Here is a 21,731-nt window from a genome sequence, read left to right as displayed (position 1 = left end):
GAATATTCGTCGAGGACGACTTCTTTTCGAAAGGGGCCCTTACGGTAAAAAACCGGCTATTAAAACTACAGGAATTACGGGCGGAAATAAAAGAGAAATAGCGAAAGGCGACCGAAAAACAAGCGAAGCATTATAACTCCCATTATAAACCGTTAACTTTAAACGTAGGCTAAATAATAAGCCTGTCTACTAAAAACTTAAAAGTTTAGAACCGAAAACTAGCCCTTAAGTTCGTCGAACCTTTTAAGGTTTTAAAGCGTATCGAAACCTTTATTTACCGATTAGCCCTACCCGAGAAATACGCCCGGCTTCACGACGTTTTTTTTATTTAGCTATTAAAGCTATAAACGGCGAGGGTTAATAAAACGTTTCCGATACCGGAACTAGAGGCCGACGAAGAGTAGGAAATAAAAAAAGTGCGAAATAAAATAAAATAGGAAGACTAAATATACTACCTAATAAAATAAAAAAGCTAGCCGTTTAAATATAACTAGTAAAAGTCGGCTAAAAACTTAAAGAACGCGCCGGCGAAAATCGCGTAATACGAAAAAAGGGCACACGTTAATTAATTAACCACGAAAAAAAGAGGCAAGCTTAAAAAAAGTTATAATAAAAAGCCGAAACGACTTAAAAACTCTAGTAAATCATTAATTAATAATTATAAAAATATAACCAAAACCGGGCCCCGATAGAAATTAAACCTACTCGCTTAAACGGTAATTATATTTACGCCCTTTTAATAAGCCACGAGGTTTCGTATTACGCCGATTAAACTATACACTTAATAAAAAAAAACGCGGTCGAAATAAAAACGAAACTTCCGTTTAAAAAACTAAACCTACAAATCTTAAACGATCCTCGAAATAATCGGCCTATTCATCAATAACGTTATCGCTAACACGAGCGAAAAAAGCGGCGATACGTTTTTAAGCGAAACCGAAGGCTATATATTAAATAACGAAGCCACGGTCGCGAGATAATAAGTAAAACTAAACGAAAGCTTCGATAATTATAAACTCGTCGATAATTTAAAAAAACGTTAACGAAACTACGTAATATAAAAAAAGGATCCTTAAATTTACGGCGTTAAAGGCATTAAACTAAAAACGTTTACGTAAAATATCTTCGCGAGCGAGGCACTCTTAGCGGTAATCGACTAGGCTTTTTTATTTAGGACAGATTTATTAAGTACTCGCGGTAGCTATAAAGAAAATGGCCGAGAGTTTTTATTTATTTTAACGGTTTTTTTCGAGCCGCTAATATTAAATTCGGCCTTATAAACCTTAACTATACAAGTAAAAATAATAACGAAACGGCAAAAAATGCTACCCGCCTCGCGGCGAAGGGCTAAAAAAAAACGTATTTATCGATATTATTTACCTTTTAAAAATACTCGGCCAAGCTTAAAAAAATAGTGTCGATAATATTAAAATCGCTTATAAAAGCGCCGGGAATTTATTATAAAACGTTAACGAAACATTATCGATACCGAAAAAACTGCGCGTACTTACAGCTTCGTAAGTTTTATTACCGTTAATATAGCCGAGTTTCGAGTATATTTAATTATATAATAAAAAGCGCGGGTTATTAAAAACGTAATTAAACTCCGGTAACTCGCCCTCGAAAAGCTTATAATTAATCGCTTAAAACGAAACGTATAAGTAGTAAGCTTAATTAGCCGCGATAGTAATAAAAACGCCGTTATAATTACTTAATAAATTAATTCGGTGGCGAGCGGCAGCTATAATAAATAAAAAAGTATTAAAAAAGTTATAATAAAGTAACGGGCGCGAAAATATTAAAATACGGAAAAAAAACCGTAGTATTAATAATTATAAAAAAAAGTTATAATTAACGTTATAAAAAAAATATCGAATATAAGTTCGGTAATCTTATAAATTTATTTATATTCCGAAAAGCACCCTAAATATAAACGCCTCGGCGCCCGCGCTTTTTATTTACTTTTTACTTACTTTTTATTTTTACCTTATTACTCTATAATTTACCACGGAACTCTTTATTAATTAAACTCCCGTCGAGATAAGCGAACCGCGTAAATAAAGCCGCTTATATAATCGGAACGCTTATTTAAAAAAGGGAATAATTATAATAAAAATAGAAAAAACGGGGCGTTTACGTATTAATTCCGGCTTTACTCCGCCGCTTTATATATATAAAAACCTAGGCCCCCTAGAAATATAAAAGGATAAACGTTAACTTTATCCTTTTACCACCCCTTACCTATCGTTACCACCTAAATTCGTGCACCTTTCACATTTACCGGCTATAAATACCGTTTAAGTTACGTTATTTTAAAATTTAATAAGGTATTCTTTTTACAAGATCGAAATAGGGTTCCTTATAAAATTTACTTAAAATTAAAAGGCTAAGATTAAAAATATAACGGATTTAAAAGAACGCGAAAAGCTTAGCCGAATAATCGTATAAAACTAGATAAAGCGAATCGTTAATTATTATAAAATAGTTAAAAGAAATATAATTAAAGTTTACTAAAAAATATATAATTAAAAAAATAAATATCGACGGTAACCGGATTTCGATATTAAGAATCGAGTATTTATTATTAAAAAAACCTAGTTTTTTATAAAGTTTATCGATAAGCTCGATTATTTTTTAACCCGATAATACTATAAAATTAAACGAAAAATTGGTTACTTATATTTATTAAAAGTTTTAAAAAAATAGATAAGTTTAAGGTTTTTTATATAAATCGACTTAGGAAATATTTAAATAACCCTTTAATTAAATAAGCAGTACGAAATTTTAACGGCGAAGTAATTAAACTAAGCGAAAAAAATTAAGAAATATACCGTATTATTAACTTAAAAACTTATTATCGGAAATTATAATATTAAATCGAATAAAAAGGGTAAAACCTCGACTTAACTTAATATCTCGTAAAAATCTTTAAAAATACGGTTAAATAGTTATAAACCTACTACGAGTAAAATCTCGAAGCTTTTAATCCTTTAATACGTTTATAATATTAATTATAAACGGCCGAGAACGATACGTTTAACGAACTATACGAAAATAATAATAAACCAGCCGTTTTTTTAAAAAAACGGTATAACGAAAGGGTTAAAAGAGATAGTAATTTAAATAAAGAAATAAATTTAAATAGTTATAATACTAATTTTTTACTTAATATATTTCGGGACGAGCTATTTTTAAAAAAAGGGTAATATTACGGCGCACTTTAAAAATAAGCTTTTAATAGCTTTATTAATTAAAATAAAACAGGGCGTACGAAAAATAACTCGAGCGCTACTTAATTTTTTCTACTTATTTAAATAAGGAAATCGTTCCGGTAAAGCTAAACCTTTTCCTTTTTTCCTTATCTTTTTCGGTTTTTTATAATAAAGTAATAATTTATAGCTTTAAGTTACCTTTCGAATTATTATAATTATAACACGGGCGCGGGTTTAAAAACCTTATTAATTTATTTATATTTTTAAGCACTTTAAATATAAACGCTTCGACGCCTCGCGCCCTTTATTTACCTTTTATTTATACCTTACGATTTCGTTACTTATTATAAATACCTTTTATTATTTAAACTTTAATTAAAACCGGTACGAGCCGCGCTAATAAAGCCGCCTATATAATTAAAACGTTTATTTAAAAGAAAAGATAATTATAATAAAAGTAAAAAAACGAGGTATTTACGCATTAGTTTCGGCTTTACTTAATCGTTATATATATATAAGAACCTAAGGCCCTTTAAAAATACTATAAGATAAGCGTTAACTTTATTTTTTATTATCCTTTACTTATTATTACTATTTAAATTCGTGCACCTTTTATAAATATTATAAATAAATTAATTTATTTATTATAAAATAAAGTACTTAATTTATTAAAACCACTTTTTAAGATTTAACAATTAATTTATTTAAATTTAAAAGCTTAAAAATAAAGAAAATGCTCGTTAAGGGGTGTGCGCGTTAGGGGGTAAGCGTCTTACATCCTTTTTATACCATGGCGGCCGAGCCAGCAGTACAAAGCCGACGGACCAAATCCAGCGGTGATTATATCTATTCGCATTTCAGCGACCGCCGCCGCCGCTACCTGGTCTTCCTGCTCGGCTACGTGACCCTCGCCTAGTTCCTCACGGCCACCATCTACTTCCCCCTGATCGAGCTGTTCAGCGTCCAGTACGCCAGCTCGGTGCAAGGCATCAACCTCACCATCACGCTCTACGTCGTCTTCCAAGCCGTCTCGCCCGCGCTGTTCGCGCCCCTGTCCGACTCCTTCGGCCGCCGGCCCGTCCTGCTCGCGACCTTCGCCGTCTACGGCGCTGCGGGCCTGGGCCTCGCGCTGAACCGCGCCAGCTACGCCGCGCTCCTCGTCCTGCGCGGCTTGCAGAGCCTGGGCGGGTCCACGGTCCTGTCGCTCGCGTACGGCGTCGTGGCCGACGTCGTCGCGTCCGCCGAGCGCGGCCGCATGCTGGGCCCGCTCATGGCCGCCACCAACTTGGGGCCCTGCGTGGGGCCGCTGCTCGGCGGTGTCATTGCCTGGGAGACGGGGCGGCCCGATTGGTGCTTCTGGACGCTCGTCGTGTTCGGGGGCACGGCATTCTTGCTCATCGGCTGGACCCTGCCCGAGACCAATCGGGCCATTGTGGGGAATGGCAGGATCGCCGCTCAGGGGATCTGGAGAACGTGGTGGGATGCCCTGCTTTGGCTGTGGCGGGAAAGGGGACATGCCAACAGCGAGGAGAAAGAAATGATAGACGGCGCGCCCTCAGGGAATGTTCCAGGCGATTTAGAGCTGAGGAGTTCGAGCAGTAGCGGAACAAAGGCAACCGGGCGAAAAAGGTTTATCATCCCAAATCCGCTGGGACCCCTGAGGATCGTTTTCTACCGAGACACGTCGTTGACTCTCTGGACGGCCGCAGTGGTCTATTCGGTCTGTTATTGCATCCAGACGTCCATCCCCGTGATATATGGACCGATATACCACTTCAACAACCTCCAAGTCGGCTTGTCGTACCTAGCCGGCGGCTTCCTCGCGGCTAGCCTGAGCGGGGTGGCGGCCATCCTGATCTTGACGCGGAAGGGGCACGCTTGGCGCAAACAGTGACTAGGAGTGAAGCATTGCGAGACGGCTGGCGGCACGGGCTCAGCTGACTTTGCAGCTCAAACAGGTGAGGCTACACAATGAACACTCCGGGCGAGCAGGAACAGTAGATTTTATTATAGAATAACCCAGATAGACTACCACTCTTCGCCTGGTCGACTCCTTTAAGTTTGTCTTTCTTGCCACTCCTCGAACGTCTCGGGATATCGCTTTACCAGCTCCCGGAGATCCGATTTTACCCTGCAACCGCGAGTTAGACCTCTAGACCCATTTTTGTCAAGATGCATACTAAGAGAGACTTACTTACACGTTACGATAGTTCAGATTACCCGGGTAGAGTGCCGAAGAACACAAGTTGAAGCGTCTATGGAAATGTCAGATCATCATAGCCTATTCTCCCACTCACATTTTACATTGATACTTACAGTGCGTACAAGGCGTTGCGACCATCGAAATCCTCGGTTGGCTCGGCAGGAGGAAAGTGCTGGATGTATGCGTCCACATACGGCTTTCCCATTTTCTGCCTCGCGGGCCGCCACGGCGCCATCTCAACTACGCAAGATCGAGTCAGTCAGGCGCGATTGCGATACGATACGATCAGGGAGAAACCCACATTCGTTATGTGCATACCAGCTACATGCGTCGAATATCTTGGGAATCGCAGTGGCTCGATCCGTTCCGGCATTGCCTTCCCACAGATCGCCATGGATCAGCCGAGGGACCACCCGTCTCCCTCCGGACTCCATTGGCCTCAACAGCCGCGGAACGACCCTCGTCATGACGGTCCGCCGGAGTTCGGCCAGCTCCGCGCCGCCGGGCCCCTGAGCCTGGAGCTCATGCTCGAACATGATGTCGAGGTTCCGCGAGAAGCACTCTTCCCAGGTGTCGCACCAGGTCGGGTCCTGCGGCAGCCATCCCTGGTAGGTCGCGACGGGGAACCCGAACAGGCCGGTAGGTGAGACCCCCTTTTCGTGCAGCTCAGCCAGGAGCTTGGGGAACGTTCCCATGGAGCATAGCCCCTCCTCCATGTCGTGAAACTCACATAGCAGGAAGTGGATGCCTTTAGCCGTGAAATAAGTACCCCATGCGATGGGACGGGGAACAAGCTCCGGCATGGTTTTATGAAGGGCCTTCATCGATTCGTATTCTCCGTGCATCATACCCTTTCCATCGTCCCCTATCGAGACCTAGGTAAAATGACATGAACGTTGAGTGCCAAATAGTTTGCCTGGGTTTCCTGATAAAAAAGTTGAATTTACCTTGAGAAAGAAGCTGTAAGAATATCCATCCTCCCCGAAGGCTTCGATCCGTGCTGTTCGAGTCCAGAAAGAAGCGCCGTGAGGTACTATTTTGTAAGCTGTTATCCCTTCCGGCACCCCTGCTCCTTGTCAGGCATTAGATCGCAGACTCATTAGAGGCTCAGGCTTACCGGCTTGTACGTTAATATCGATGTAACGGATGTATTGTTCAGATACCTCTGGCTCCTTGTCCCAATTAGGTGTTCCGTCCCAGTCCGGGCTGGCTGGCATGATTACAATGTATATGTAGGAAGATGAGGGGAAGGTAACATGGACTGGGAGTGCCAGCTCAAACGAGGAATGTAGGATGCGAATGCAGTGGATGGTCACGTGTTCAGAAACAGGGGTATTGTTAAGCGTTTGATATTCGATGACTGGGACACCCTTGTATTATATTTGAATCGAACAGAAACATCTTGCCCACTTGCATTAATCGTACAAACACGTTCTCTACTACTATTTTGGGCGAGCAAAATTGCTGCCCTGGCAAAACGAAGCTTAATATTTGGCCATTAAACTGAATCACATACTCCGAGTCATAAAGGGGTAGTAGCATGTGTTTGGTTTGTACACACCCTCAGGGGTGGGACTGATTTCAATTGATGTTCAGGGGTAAACTCAAAACCGGCTAAAGCAGCCAATGATAGTTCGCCAAAACATAACGGGCCAGGTCAAATACCACTTACAAATGCCCCCTTTGTATGGTGATGCCAATCTTCAACAGCACCATTGCGTGTAAAATTTGCTCAGCACTACAACTCAGATTTGGGCATGACTACAAGATTACAAAGCATAATAGCTCGTATGCAAGTGCTAATCTCATGGTGCAAAAAGGAACCCAAAATGTCCATGTGAACAAGAAGGGAAGAAAAAGAGAAAATAAATTCAGAATGTAGGGAAAATGAGATCGGTGGACAGCAACGTTCCTTCAAGTTAATGTTGTAATCTTGGCCACGTAGCGGCATGCCGCACCCAACGTGCTGCCATGATGTTGCCACAACTCGCAACGAGTATAGACGATCTGATACTTGATCGTCTCGACTTAGAATCCAGGTTTGAGTAGCCCTCACCGGATGGCGGGGTGTGATCTTCAGCTGCCAAAATTTCATCGATACCCCCAATGTTGGTGACGGAGGTACCGCGGGCTTCTTCTGTAGAAGGCACTTCACCCGGTAGCCTAGGGCGAGGACATTGCCCATCAGGCCAGCGCACTTGTATGTCATTATAGATGTCCGACATGGTGGTGAAGTAGGTGATGGCAGGTTCCTTTGGATCTTCGTCGTAGTGATTTCTCCCCCAGAGTTGACCGATGAGCTTGTTGGTGACGCAGTCTACAATACCTGCACCTGAGTCACCCTTCACCCCCATACCATCGTGCCAGGAGTCATCATAATCGGAAGAGACCGCCCAGTCCCGAATGTACCATCCTCATTTTTGAGCAACCCTCGCCTGCAAACTGTGCCAAAACTGTGCCCGCTAGACCGCCCTGTTGAACAGACCACGTCGCCTATCTTCACTTCCGAGGCAGTCCCGGTGATGGCCGGCTCTGCAGGGTCCGATCTCTGTCCATCCATGATGTGCCGTATCCTGTTCAACAGACCAGGCCCCTTTGTTTCAAAGAGCGCCCAGTCAGTCGTGACTTGTGAGCGCCTTGAAAGAGGGCTGGTACCTGCATCAGACGACGTGGCGGGGCGGTACGTCTTATACATATGGCCTGAGAAGGCCACCAAGTTCCCCATCTCCACATGTTGTTTGTCTGGAGAGTAGATCTGCAAGTCGCTTGGGGAAGGGTGGACGAGGTCGAGCTCTTCTGGTGGCCTTTTCATGTTCCATCGCCGGAACTGGCTCTCTCTGCCATCGTCAAACATGTGCCAGTTGACGAGACGCTAGAACTTCTCGCCAATCTGGAGCAGCGGACCCAGTGTTGCACTGCCGTCGTTCGATCTCGAGCCGGCTGAGTCACCCATGACAGGGGTCTTGTAGTGATGCGGGTTTCCGCCAAGGTAATGGGCAGAATAGTCTACCTGCGACGACGTCTGACTGTCGGTATCGTCGACACAGTAGGCACATTTCCCGCTGCGGAAGTCGAATTGGGTCTTACTGCTGAACTCCTCCGGCAGGAGCTCATTCTTGGCAGCCTCGAGTACGTCGCTGTATTTCTTTGCACAGTTGCCCTGGGTCATGAGGTCTATAACCCGCTGGTCAGGCCCGTCACCCCTGCGAACATTGATGCTGTAAGTGCCCTGGATGTTGGCTCCCAATATATCGACAATTTGGGGCAGGAGCTTCTGCTCCCAATATTCTGTGAACTTGGCTTCGTTGTTCGTGTTTGGGTTGAGCATCTCTGGATCTCGCGGACTTTGCTCTGATATACCTTCTGGTTCTTTCCATGGCCTGGCGCAATGGGTGTCATTGAGATTGCGTCAGCCTCCCATGGCTTTGTATCATGTTTGCTTTGAGCAAGAGACATTGTCTGGGCTGTGATGAGAACCTTGTCTTTGGCAAGTTGAGTCTGCTGGGCCTGCTTCTTGGTGTCCTCCTTGGACGCCTTTGGCCATGTGGAAGCCGGCTTGGGCGTCATAGGTCGACTCGGTCCGTCACTCCCAGCAGGATGTGGCTCTTTGTCCCCCTTTATTGGCAATACTGTATCCTGTGTGGAACCGCAGGCCATCGGGGTGCCTTTCGCACACGGACTTTGAGCCGAGAAGCCTTTGATGTACTCATCGGGTTTGGGCATGATCGGTACGGGATTTTTGCGAACAATGTTCTTGCTCATGCTGTGCTTCTGGAACAGCTCCTCTCTGGGTTCCATGCCATTGCGTCTGCGTCCAAGCCGGCGTAAGGGCCTGGTGATCTTTTCTCTGGATATTAGGTGTGAGTCTTTGGCACTAATTTCCAAATGAAACCAGCCTGCTTACCGCCATGTCTTGCTTCCTCCCTCCTTCTCGCGATATCTTTCCTTCCTTGTGTTCTCGTTTCTGTGTAGTCGCGGCATCATACTGTAATGGAAAAGAGTCGGGCACGCCTAGCCTGCCTCCCAAACACGACATAGTAAGACCTGGAACCAATATATGTGGACGCCCGTGGTCGATTATCAATCTCAAATGTGCGTCTTGTCCAACGGAACAGGTATTTGGCGGGTATGGAGGCAGCCCCAAGGCTGACTAGCCTCCGAGGTGTGTGGGCGTGACATCCAGCTAAGGCAGATTTCAGGAGCCCGTTGTAGCGATGTAAAGGCTCAGTACCCCGAGACTCGCAAGCCGCCAGGCTCCAGGCCCGAATTCCGGCCTCAGCCATTGCTGACAGTCGCATTCACCGAAAGCCGGAGCGGATCATCGACTGGTATCCTTCTGGCAACGCTGGTCAACAGCATAGCCTTCCTACATGGCGATCAGATACTAACAAGGTAGTAATGGTCGATGGTGTTGGATCAGGCAGCATGTATCGACTTCCATCAGGCTCCCCAGCCAAAATGTGGCATGCCTGCTGACATACGAAAGGGGTCTAGCCCAGCCCCCAAACCAGCCCGAATACCTGCAGGTCTGATGTTTGCTTTTCAGGCTGGCGCCAGAAAGAGAAATAATTACAGGTGCTCCGTTCTCTTGCATAAGTTACCTGCAAAGTGTCGACTGGGGCTTAGAATCCTGGTAATTACACTTCTGTAGGGTCAGGAGTTGATGCCTCCAATCTGATGCAATATGCCCGTCGTCTAACTTTCCTTTCTCCCAGCACCAGCGAGATGTGTTCTCCTCTGACATGCGAGCCTTACATGGGCGGACGTTCTGGGGAATGTTCACTAATCTTTTTAGTCGAGAGGTCGTTATGTCGGTGAGCACCTAGTAATGAACCTCACGAAGATCCACGTCATGTAGGACTTTTCTTGGTATCTTTAAATTCCGTTCACTCATGCAACAGGTCTAAACAGGTATACGAGAGGTCGGCACTTATCCGTGTGCTTCCGGGTTCTACTCTAATCAGACACGGTTGCATGCAAGCACATCAAACCAAACACCAAACGCCCCAGTAACTTGGCTTCCAAACGAAGCAACTCACTCTATATCAAACTGTTTCTATAAGCTATAGATTGAAATCCTCTCCAGGATTGGCCCCATTCAGGTGATTTGGGTTGACCGCGTCCGGCATGTAGTACTTGTAGTACGCATCAGGGGCCTTCAGCTGGCTGTAGTCCCTGTCCTCCTTCTTCCGCATCGTCTTGACGTACTTCTCCATGTCCAACGTGTTGTCTTTCCGCCATGTGATCAGCTTGTCGAAGTCGATGCACTGTCGGTTCACCGACATGTCCGGGAACGGATACGGCTGCTCTTCGACCCAGTGCATGGTGATCAGGTTCACATTGCCGCTGCACTGGATGGCCTGCATCAGCATGTCCACGCAGTGGTTGACATGGATGGCGAGTATCTCGCTTTTCTTCTTTTTTCTCTTGCCTTCACCCTTCTTCGAACCTGTGGTCATTGAGTTCTGATGTGTAATGTTGGAGTAGTACTCGGGGTAGGCCAGCTGCCTCAACGTGTTCAGGCAATGAAGCTGATGGTACACGTCGAGAATCGTCACGTACGCGTCGTCCCCGAGGCCCCAATCTTCGTCTTCAAGCTTGGCCACTGCTGCGTGGTCCTTTCCCATGGCTCGGATCTGGTCGGAAGTGGCGGGGAAATAACGAGTGAGCTCATACTCTGACCATATGGCATCCGACTCCGGGTTGGGCATCTGCCGGGCAATTGATCCACCATCCTTGGGCAGCAACAGAGTCCCGTTCATGGTCTGGACACTCATATCAAGTTCCAGCATATCAATTATTGGGCCTCGGAGGTTGGTTAGTTGGGGAATTTATGGTTAGATCATGATCCTGTGTGAGCTACTTACTGTAAGATGACGATTGTCTCAAAGCACCATTCTTCCTTATATGCGCATTATAGTACCACGTCCCAAACAACACACATGAAAGAGTGAAGAGTAGGCCGTTGAATATAGTGATGCAGAGATAGGCTCTCGCCATACGCTTGCCAGAACGGGATAAAACGTGTCGTTTCTCGCTGAGAAAGCCTATGTCTTCGCCGGGATCGATTTCCGGCGAGCACAACAGGCCATGCTGTTCAACGGTATGCGAGGTCATGGTGAAGTAGGCTTCAACATAATTTAAGGGTTATAATAGAATAATAGGCATTTATAACAATAAGCTGCACTAAAATGCAACCCCTACCGGCTGACCCCACCCCTTTCCCCTCCGTTAACCCTTTAAGTAAATGTTATTTATAAATTAAATAATAAATTAAAAAAATTATTTTTATATTCTACGCTAGTAACTTTTTATTAAACGCTTATAAATATAAAAACTGTATTTTAATAATCATTTTATTTAATTAAATATTTAAAGAGTGTAACGAACGGCTATCGAGGTTTAAAAGAAACCTCGTAGACGTGTTAGGGTTTATATTAGTTAAGACGAGAGAGTACTTAAACGTGTAAACGAGTGCGTCCGTTTAATATAATAAATAATATCCTAAACTAATCGTAAAACTTAATTAAAAGTGTAATAGGTTCGTTTAAAGTAATATGCCTTACTAATGTATTAAATTAATACTTAAATTAATCGCTAAAGTAAAGAGTGTTTATATAAAATATATAGGAAAGGTTTATCGTTATATATCTAATCTCTTCTTTACCGATTTTACTATATTTCTTTAAATTACTAGCTCGCTAGTGATCCGGTAATCTAATCGTGGTGTTTAGCTTACTTACTAAAATGGTAAGCTATACCCCTGGGCTCACGGTGGCTCACGGTGATCTATAGTGAGCCATTACGTAACGAGGTGGTCCGTGCGTTTTCTGCTAGTATTCCCGTTCGTTGCTTTTAACTACGAGGCTTCTAAAACCGCTGTGCCTCTTTCTTAGCCGCATAAATAGCCAGGTCGTAACAAAGAGATGTTTTATATTAAAAACTATTATTATTTAAATATGTTTTTTATTATTTATTTTTATTACGTAATATTTTTATATTTAAGTATTTACTATTTATTTTATCGATATAAGAGAGAATTATTACTTTAATAAAATCTATACGGATTTTATTTTTAAATAGAGTTTTCTCTAATAAACTTTCCTTAGTAAACTTTAAATAAAATATTAAAATAATTTTATAAAATTAAATAAAATAGCTTTTAACTTCGTTTTTTAAAAACCATTTTCCTATTATAATTATTTAAATATCGTATTTAAATAATGTTTTATATCTCTTTTAAATAAAAAGTTTATTTTTCACGAATTTATACGGTGTTTTTAAAAGTATTTAAAAAACACCTTAACAAATTTTTTAAATTTTAATATAAAGTGCCTAATTTTTTCTTATTTTATTTACTATCTTATTATTAAAGTTCTATATTTTTACCTATTTTATTTAATTTTATAGTAAGTTTTAAATCTTACCGATTTAAGTGGGAAACTACGGAATGTATGGGTTATTTAAGGGGGGGCAGCCGATAGGGGTTGCATCTTACCAATAGCTAACAGTTGGAGCTATGAACGCAATGTGTCTTTGTAGGACATGCTCCAATTGGGTTGTATCTTGTTGAGGAGAGCTCAACAGAGGCCTGCTGATCTACAAATCGCAGCATTTTATGAGCGGCGAGTAATATGGACCAATTCCTGCATGGAACGGTGATCCATTCCCCTCGCCTACTATCGAGGACTCGAAGCCCAGTTGGTCCTCTCGATGCTGGCTTTGCATGTCCCAGACTCATTTAGGCTGTGATCAACCCCCCTATCAAGAATGGAGGTCGGATGAGTAGAAGGGGGTCCTGATGTGATAGACACTGCCGAGCGGAGGTAGAAAGCAAACATAAAGATACCTCTGAATCCTATTGGCCAGTTACATGATCCTTCAGGATTAGCCCTGCGTGAGGAGTGATATGCCTGCTGCATGTGATGCAACTAACCCTGGCATATCATATCACTAACGAGTACTGCATTCTGTGAGCTCTTTTCTCAATCAAATGGATATGATTTCAAAACTTTGAAAGCCAATTCAAATATAAATATCAGGAAGATATCCATCGATTGCAGTTTTACCATTACATTATCCAAGACCCAACTTTTGCCCTACACGGAAGATATTGCCCCCAATACAAAACATACGATGCGTTTCCAAGCTATTGCCACGTTCTCTGCCTTGTTGGTATCCTTCGCAACTGGGGCACCCATAGTGAGTTCACTGATTAGGTCCTATGTGTTCCAAATTACCTGCTAAGGAGAAGAAGGCCAAGCCGGCAGAAGTCATCTATGGAAGCCCAGAGACGGCCACGCTACCTTACAACGTCAACAGCCTCAACATGGTAGAGAAACGAGGGGAGGCGGCATACGGAAAGGACAGCCTGACACCGAATGTGAAGTAGGGAGGGCAGGCGTTGGTCCTGAATGAAGCAATCCAGTCAAGTGTCTGCAGTTGGATAGAAACCCGGATATGTGGTACCAATGATATTCATGAAAACAATCTACCCCTGACCCCTGACCCCTGACCCCTGACCCCTGACTCCTGACTCCTGAGCACACAATAAGAAAGTGGGGACCACCAAGGAAACTATATGCCCAATCGGATACCAACATTCGGGCCTCGCTCTCACTTGGTACCCCTCAGAAAGGCCATCGGGCATCCCTGTATGGGGGTTCGTTGCAGTGGCAGGCGGGGCAGGCTATTAGTCTCCTCATTGAGACTTATCAGATCATGTTGGCATAAAGAGTGACCAAGACTACCAACATGCAGCACTACGCAGGTGATCTGCCAAAAGTGTGTCTCGCTGTCTCGGTTAAGCCGGATGTGTCTTCGGGTCACATTGTGCCTTCCTGCGCTCCACTTTCACGTACATATCGGTCGTGACCCAGAGACGACAGCTCTTGGTCTTCCACGGGCTCGTGGGGTCGGCTAGAACCATGTCGAATCGCCGAAACAGCTTTGCATTCAGATGGTGATGGTCAGTTGGAATTTGGACCACAACGTGAAAGCTCCACCAGAGGGAATCTTACCTCGAAAAATACCTTGTCCAGCTCGATGAGGGCTATCTTCTTGCCGAGGCATTCCCAGCGGCCCGGTCCTCCCCAGATGATCCTCGAGGTCTCCTCCATCGCTCTGAGCTTCTCTACATCGGCTTCTAACCACCGCTCAGGTCGAAACGAATCGGCATCATCGCCGTAGACACCCTTGTCTCTGGCGGCGGTCTTGAGCGACGGCTCGACGTTGGTGCCTGCCGGCACGAGCTTGCCGCAGACCACCTCGTCTTGACCCGATGCCACCGGTATAATTACCGCGGGCGGAAACACCCGGAGGCCTTCTTTGATCACGGCTTGCAGATAGGGGAGTTCCCTTGCCTGGGCTGAGTTGATGGGTGAGGTTGTGACTTTGCCCGACGCAAGAGACTCGTCGATCTCCTGTTGGAGCTTGCGGTATACGTGTGGTGTGGACATCACGTGAAGAATCGTCGCCTTCATGGCGGTCGAGCTCGTGTCCGAGCCAGCAGCCAGGACGTAGACCGTCTCGTACTCCAGTGCGCTCTGGGATAGCCCGTGAGCGACTAACGAGCCCAGCATGTCCTTCCTCTCGATCTTCTTCTCGCCGAACCGCGTGGCAACAGAGCTTTCGGCAATACCCAAGATTTGCCGCAAGGGAGGCCGCATCACGTCGAGGTATCTTAGCCACGGCGTATCCATGAACTTCTGGAAAGCGGGTAGCACGATCAGTGAAGACAGTACATGTAGATAGGACTCTATCGAATGGTTGTACCCATGGTAATCATCGTCTCTCTTCAGGCACTCGAAGTCGTGTCCGAGAACCATACAGGAAGTAATATCCGTCGTGAGATAGGTGATGACTTTGGTCAGATCCATAGGGCGGTAGTTATCAGGGGTAGAGATGTACTTGTGTTCGATGAGCTCCAGAAGGCTGGTCAAATGGCCATCGACCATAGCCTCGACACCTTCAAGGACGTCCTTGGAGATGAATGCTGGCGTGAACTTCGCCCGCAGCCGGTCGTGCCTTTTGGCGTCCTGCTCGACGAACAGGGAATCCTGGCCGGGCCTCAGACGCATGCCGTTGTAGGCCAGCCCGCGGTTGCATTTCTTCTTGGTCCTCGCGATCTCGTCGGGGTCGCTGATCGAGACGTAATCCGGGGCGAGGCACACGATGGGACCGTGCTGTCTATGCAGCCTATCCATGACCTCCATGTATTCGCCGCGGAACATCTGTAGGCTGAGCCAGAGGTTGGTCCATCGCGCCCAAAAGGGGCCTGGGATGTGGCGGAGCCGACGATACGTGCGAATGCTTGTGAGTATGAAGTAAGCGATCGCAGAGACAACTCCGAAGGTCACTAGTCCGAGTCCGGCTATGATCGTCATTGTCGTTTTCGTTTCCAGTCGCTCCTCTCAGGCGGCAGTACTGTAGAAGCCTAATGGACGGGACAACTGAGCCGAGATTTTTCGTAAGCGACGCAGGTAGCTCTTTATGAAAGATCACGAGATGTGTCTTGAAGCGACCGTTGACTCCCCGAGGGCAACGGACCAGGGGTAAGAGCCATGTAACACCCATGGCTGTACTAATCTTTAACTGACCATACAGGTTCTGTAGCCGCTGCGGGGTATGAAAATGCAAATCATGCGAACCCCCCATGTTGCTGCCGATTGATTCCCCGTGTGCGAATCATGACAAGAACTACTCAGGAGAGCGACTAAGGCTGCTGACTAGATATATATGCATACCACGTATGCTCAGATCGCGTATATGCCTGCTTCGTATGCGCATGCCAATGTCTGTTTGTTTTGTCATACCTCGATCAGCAACCCGCTGGGTCTTTGATTGTTTCTGACCACTGCTTGATCTATACCCCTTTTGGTTTTAGCCAACATCACAACATCCAAGTTTCCTATCCTTTCCGCTGAGCTACCTGACGTACGGCAGCTCGGGCTACATCCAAGGCTCATGAGCCGACATACGGACTCGACACCAACTCGGGCCTGCAGTGGAACCCGGACGCGCGACACCGGCAGGTGGCTTTCCAGGAGCGCGCCGCCTGCTTCATCGGCGAACCATTCCAGCTGCCCGTGCTACAGGAAGAAGGCACAGCCGTCCACGACGACCCGCGGGGACACGGTCTACGCCAAGGGCATCGTAACGGTCGCCGTCAACGTCGCGGACTGGGGCGGCTTCGGGTTCGTCCACGCTACCTAGCGTAAGCTCAGGGCGCGAGCCCTTCCCAGCGGCTGCCGAGCCTAGAAAGGTGTACCAAAGACCGGATTTTTGTTCTCACGTTCGGACAGACATGGCGCCAGAAGATGCCCCGGAGGATGTTGCTCTCGGATAGCATCCTCGCAAGCACACTCATTCCTCGCCCCTCGCTCGCATTATAGGGACCACAATGAGCACGAAGGCGTCTCGCGACGCGTTTCAATTTAAGAAGAACAAGGCTATGCATGAGTTGTGGTGAGTGGTAATGCCTGAGAGAGGCTAATCCGATTGCAGTGGTGAATCGAAGAGGGAGGGGTTTGGCTATTGCCCAAATCACAATTGGCCATTGCCTCAATTGAACAAAACCATTCGATCACAAGTGGGACCTGAAACATATTTACAAAGAATGGAACAGTATGCTCATTAAACGTAAAACATGCAGTCGCTCTTGGCTCTCGGCCGTCTCGTACACTTCATCCATCTCTTGGTGTCCCGTGGACCACCGTATTGCGTGAAAGGGTATCAGTCACCATCCAGTATACACATTATGTTACAATTACTCGGCTCCCACTCACCCTTGGCCTAATCCTTTTGGCGAATAGTAGTAAGGCTCATCAAAGACGTGGTAGCGGTGGCCCCTCACGCCTTTCCCACGGAAAAGAGCCGGGAATCTCCATCCTACAGGCACCTCATCTTCCTGGACCTTCCAGTCCCTCGCCTGTTCATTCGCCTCCAATATTGATACAAGCGCCTTTTCCTCTTGTCTCCGAGGTACCACGAACTTGGCGACTTGTAATTCAGTGTCCGTGATAGTTGATCGGCTTACGCGAGCATACGCTACACGTTGTAACTTTTTGTACAAGATGTACTCGCACCAGCGGTCCCAATCACCCGGTTCGACGTCGTGCATCCGCGACAGATCCGACACGTAGGTTTTGTAGTTACCCTGCTGTGGCTGGGTGACAAGGTACGACAAGAGAATGCTAGGCCGAGGAGAATTGCCCATCAACTTAGAGGCGTACTCTGACTGAAGTCGACGATCCTCGGCGTCTTCTTCCTGACCCGAATGGAAAACGAACACGTCCACCAGCTCGCCGTAGCAGTCGAGAGTTGCCTGGATCATAGGGGCGAGCTCGCCGACAGGAGAAGGCAATAGATGATGTGTCGAGTTGACAATAGGGAATTTGCTGAGCAGGGCTGCGCCCCAAGTATGCTTGTTAGGGCCCGGGCCATAGTCCACATACATGCCGAGGTCTTGGGCGAGGAATTGTGTTGTATCGCGGTTACCCATGATGATGCGCTGAAGATCCGACTCTAGAAGTCCAACAACGTCGACCTCGAGTTCCTTGAGCAAATTTCGGATGCGCTTCTCGGAAGACCACATATCGTTGTCAAGAGAGAAGTGAATGGTCCAGATGCCAGCGGTGATGATCTGTGAATCGGCATGATAAGGCACATAGTCATTCGAAGGGAAGCGGAGGTATGCCATCGCAAGAAAAATAGGTTGATCAAGGCCAATGCCGATGTATGGTATCTCTGGTGCTGCGATGAATTGGGGCGCTGTGGTGTCTGTGGTCCATGGGAACTGGTGCAGGTCAGGTTGAAGACGCCAGCGCCAATCAATAACATCATGGTAATCATGACCCAATCAGTGTGTTCTCGGACATAAGGACCACCTGGAACGAAGGCGTAAGCGACCACCCAGACATGGAAGAGAACCATGATATTGTAGAGAAAGAACCCAAGACCGAAGGTTGTCGCGGGGCTCCTCTTCGCAGCGTTCTTGAGAAAAGGCCCTGCAATGGCCATCAGGTAGAATGCAAGTACAATTCCACCGTAGTAGCCAAACCAGTTAGCATACAATGTGAGGATCGCTGCTCCAACACATGCAATGCCGTAGACAGACCATGTGCCAACCAGACTCGGGTGCGCAAGGCCTGTCAAAAGCCCGGCGGTCATGGCCGCGATCGTAAACCAACCATGGGGCACGGCCACAGGACCTCGTACTGGATAGCCTTCCCAGACCCAGGAGATCATGGTGCTCGAGTCGGACAAGAGAGAGTGCAGGCCGAAGAAGAGGCCGGCAACCCCTAAAGCTGACAGGAACGCCGAGTCCCCCAGGTTTTCGCTCTTTGCGGCCCCGGTATTCAATGGCGCTCTTCGAGTGAACCGCCACGCAGCTATTAGCGCCAAGAGAAGCCCAATCTCATTCTGTCCGCCGTTCTCCGCATGCATGATGGGCCAGATGGGATTGTTCGTCCACCAGGCGAATTTCGCAGTTGAAGAAAGAACCAAGCCGACCAACCAAGCAAGTATTTTGGACTCGAGGCGGGTTTCGTGGACATTCTCCGAATATAACTGAGCCGACCAGGAGAGACATGACATCGATACACCAAAACTGACAGTGAAGAGGCGATAGATCGGACTTTCGACCCGATAGGCTAACAAGCCGGCAAGGGAAAGAAAGTGACATATTCTCAGGTGGTTGGTGACGAATGATCTCACAGGCTTGATGCTTAACAGCAGAGGCGAGATTGTCGACATAACCAAAGCCTCATAGCCCGATATGCCCATGAACCATAGTGGGAAGTACCATATCACGAGTCCAAGACCTGTGAGAATGGACCAGAAAACATAGCCATGATACACTTCGGCGATCGTGTCAAAGGTCTCTCTCCAGGTGAACTTGATGTTGAAGATCCCGCCAGTGGCTTTCGTCTTCTGCTCTTCGAGCGCGACATCAGACATCCCAGATTTGTTCACTCTAGCCAATGCATTAGCATACACTTGCGCAACTTAGGCCTCAACAAAGCACTCCCACACTCGCTCGAGCTGGTTCACCACTTGCCCGCTTGTCAAGGCCCTGATCCTGCTCCAAGCCAAGCATGCAGTGGGCTTCGTCAGGCTGAGTATGCCAATCGCTCGAACGAAATCAACCAACATCAACAATCTCCAACTTTTGTCCGTATCCAGCAAGAAAGTCCTTGAGGCCCAAATTGCCAGTGCTGAAGGGGACAAAACCGAAGAAGAACCAGCATGGATCTTATGAGCATCTCGTCTTGTCTTTCATCGAAGAGTACCAGCCCAAGGCAACTTCCGGAGACGGAAAAAGTAGACATCATGGCAGACCAAATTAACAGAATCCAAAATGGCGATATGACCAGCCCAAGCGAGTGTGCGATTGCAAAATAGCAGTTACTGGGGGAGCCATTGCACGTACCCCTGGCTGAGTCCGCCGACGTCCCTGACGACAATCTCAAAAGTGGAAAAGTCAAGGACGGTGACGGCGTCAAAGGCAACGTCATACAGGATCAATGACCACTCGAAAAAGGCATACGTAGTGTAAGCTATAGAATGTTAGCAAGCCAGCTAGGCCACTGCACATGCTCAAACGTACCTCCGGCAACGCGATGGACCTTGTGTTGAATGAAGTAGTATACCAAAGGTAGAAGGGTGCCGAAAAAGGCGGTGGCGATATACTTTCGATACTTGATCGCCTTGGGATTCGCTGGACTTAACGCAATGCAACCGAGGGTCCAAGGTAGGGTTGCGACAAGGTAGGATATCATGAAGATGTCGTGCCAATCATGATCGTCTGTTGAGGTAACGTAGGTCCAACCTCCGCAAGTGAAAGTCCGGAATAAGCCCACACCGGCCACAAACTTAGGAAGCATTTTCCCGGGCTTCGCTGTCAATAAATACCAGAGTCCCACGAGAGCGAACCGGGGTCCTGTGTAACCGCATTAGCTCCTGGCCTGTATTGTGCCATTTATTTGACAGTATCGAGAACGCCAGTCGGCTTGCCCAATTCCACTCAGGTGCACAGCAACGTACGTACCGGAGGTTAGAGCTATAAAGAGCTGAAAGAAGGATCGCTCGGGGTATCGGTCGCCGATCGTGGCCGAAACGGAAGGAAACCATTCTTGAGGGTAGCCGTAGAACTCGTTCTCGACAATCTTGTGGTAATGCAGCGATATGCCGACGACAAGTGCGCTGATGAAAGCAGCTGACGCATATTTAGTACGACTAGACCTTGCTGCGACGGAACATATGATTCCAACAACAAAAACCTCACTGACTGTATGCGACGATGGTATGCGCGTAGGAAACCCACTTTGCGCTAAAGGCGAAGAGCGCCCCGCTCGGCTTGTCTTTGTAGGTGGAAGACACCATCGTGATCAATGAATGGAACCCGACTCCCTCTCACAACTCAAGAAAATAGTCGATGGGCGCACATCAGATGACGGCAAAAAGAGAGCGGTTCATTTATTGTCTGGCAGACTAGAGGAAGACGGGAACGAGAGAAGATGGGAGAAGGAAGAGGGAGGAGGAGAAGGCGGGGGGGCGAGGACATGAAGCGCCAACTCTTATTTGCTTGTCGCCGAGCCGTGTACCCAGCCTACGAGCATTTGGTTTGGCAGTTGCGCTCGGATTCTGGCTTGGGTCCTGGGCAGGAAGCAGACGGTTACTTTTTGTCTGTTGATCGGAGATCCAGCTAGCTCCGGCAGCTTCGGTTTTGTGTCGCGTGGGAAGGCGTCCAGTAGGCGTAAGGTCAGGCCAGTCTTGCTTTCTGCATCTAACCGCAGCCGTGGGGACATGAATTTGTTTGCCCTATCCAATGAGGGTAACAGAGTTCACATTAAAGAGGGGTTGGACAACTGAGTTCCTTGTCCTCCTCATCGTCCTACCGACATGGTCCATTGCTTGCGTCGCCAAAAGTCGGCAACTTTCCCGACGGTGTTCTATACGTGAAAGCAGTTGCTTACATCACATTGGACTGCGAAAGTCGGGGGTAATCATTACCTGGCCGAATATACTCCATACATAGATGGCCAATGTTTCTCAACGTCCCCATACGTAGCGTCATTTCCACAACGACAGCAGCAAATCCCCACGCTGAGCCTCATCAAGTATCGCGGTAGTTGCGGGTGGGTGTTACCTTTCTTATCAATCTCCAGGCAGGTCCTATCGGTTAAGCCACAGACCTGTGCCCGATGCCACACTGAAGACGGCAGGGGCTCCACTAAAAAGTTCAATCCTTCGTTTCCTACCAATCGAGCTTTTTCGAGGCCAGCACCTAGAAACATCTGGACCAGACAACATCA

General features: G+C 46.8%; 8 protein-coding genes across 8 annotated transcripts; 2 read left to right on the top strand and 6 right to left on the bottom strand.

Annotated features, from left to right (window-relative positions):
• Nucleotides 1–4,002: 4,002 nt before the first annotated feature.
• Nucleotides 4,003–5,106, top strand: PG986_001085 (uncharacterized protein; the record flags this gene model as incomplete). The annotated part of the gene is given in 2 exon segments (XM_066837307.1): nt 4,003–4,113; nt 4,129–5,106. 2 exon segments carry the CDS (start codon nt 4,003–4,005, stop codon nt 5,104–5,106), a joined length of 1,089 nt encoding a protein of 362 aa, XP_066706200.1.
• A 161-nt stretch (nt 5,107–5,267) lies between these two features.
• PG986_001084 (uncharacterized protein) lies at nt 5,268–6,632 on the bottom strand (the record flags this gene model as incomplete). Its single annotated transcript, XM_066837306.1, has 5 exons — nt 5,268–5,343; nt 5,529–5,655; nt 5,717–6,290; nt 6,363–6,481; nt 6,533–6,632. The coding sequence occupies 5 exons, from the start codon at nt 6,630–6,632 to the stop codon at nt 5,268–5,270; spliced, it is 996 nt and encodes a 331-aa protein (XP_066706199.1).
• Nucleotides 6,633–7,334: 702 nt separating this feature from the next.
• On the bottom strand, nt 7,335–8,227 carry PG986_001083 (uncharacterized protein; the record flags this gene model as incomplete). Its single annotated transcript, XM_066837305.1, has 2 exons — nt 7,335–7,757; nt 7,901–8,227. The coding sequence occupies 2 exons, from the start codon at nt 8,225–8,227 to the stop codon at nt 7,335–7,337; spliced, it is 750 nt and encodes a 249-aa protein (XP_066706198.1).
• Nucleotides 8,228–8,287: 60 nt separating this feature from the next.
• PG986_001082 (uncharacterized protein) lies at nt 8,288–8,743 on the bottom strand (the record flags this gene model as incomplete). The annotated part of the gene is made up of 1 exon (XM_066837304.1): nt 8,288–8,743. The coding sequence occupies one exon, from the start codon at nt 8,741–8,743 to the stop codon at nt 8,288–8,290; it is 456 nt and encodes a 151-aa protein (XP_066706197.1).
• Nucleotides 8,744–10,478: 1,735 nt separating this feature from the next.
• On the bottom strand, nt 10,479–11,532 carry PG986_001081 (uncharacterized protein; the record flags this gene model as incomplete). Its single annotated transcript, XM_066837303.1, has 2 exons — nt 10,479–11,221; nt 11,283–11,532. 2 exons carry the CDS (start codon nt 11,530–11,532, stop codon nt 10,479–10,481), a joined length of 993 nt encoding a protein of 330 aa, XP_066706196.1.
• A 2,019-nt stretch (nt 11,533–13,551) lies between these two features.
• On the top strand, nt 13,552–13,807 carry PG986_001080 (uncharacterized protein; the record flags this gene model as incomplete). Its single annotated transcript, XM_066837302.1, has 2 exons — nt 13,552–13,617; nt 13,664–13,807. 2 exons carry the CDS (start codon nt 13,552–13,554, stop codon nt 13,805–13,807), a joined length of 210 nt encoding a protein of 69 aa, XP_066706195.1.
• A 411-nt stretch (nt 13,808–14,218) lies between these two features.
• On the bottom strand, nt 14,219–15,800 carry PG986_001079 (Cytochrome P450 71A20; the record flags this gene model as incomplete). Its single annotated transcript, XM_066837301.1, has 2 exons — nt 14,219–14,362; nt 14,436–15,800. 2 exons carry the CDS (start codon nt 15,798–15,800, stop codon nt 14,219–14,221), a joined length of 1,509 nt encoding a protein of 502 aa, XP_066706194.1.
• A 676-nt stretch (nt 15,801–16,476) lies between these two features.
• Nucleotides 16,477–20,799, bottom strand: PG986_001078 (Protein cwh43; the record flags this gene model as incomplete). Its single annotated transcript, XM_066837300.1, has 9 exons — nt 16,477–16,670; nt 16,717–16,865; nt 17,202–18,211; nt 18,292–18,984; nt 19,132–19,390; nt 19,847–19,973; nt 20,024–20,314; nt 20,465–20,632; nt 20,706–20,799. The coding sequence occupies 9 exons, from the start codon at nt 20,797–20,799 to the stop codon at nt 16,477–16,479; spliced, it is 2,985 nt and encodes a 994-aa protein (XP_066706193.1).
• Nucleotides 20,800–21,731: the final 932 nt, after the last annotated feature.

The sequence above is a fragment of the Apiospora aurea genome (genome assembly GCF_038362705.1).
Source record: "Apiospora aurea strain CBS 24483 chromosome Unknown utg000001l_segment0_segment0, whole genome shotgun sequence".
NCBI lineage: Eukaryota > Fungi > Ascomycota > Sordariomycetes > Amphisphaeriales > Apiosporaceae > Apiospora > Apiospora aurea.
The sequence above is the reverse complement of the archived record's forward strand: the minus strand, read 5'-3'. Positions and strand labels throughout refer to the sequence as shown.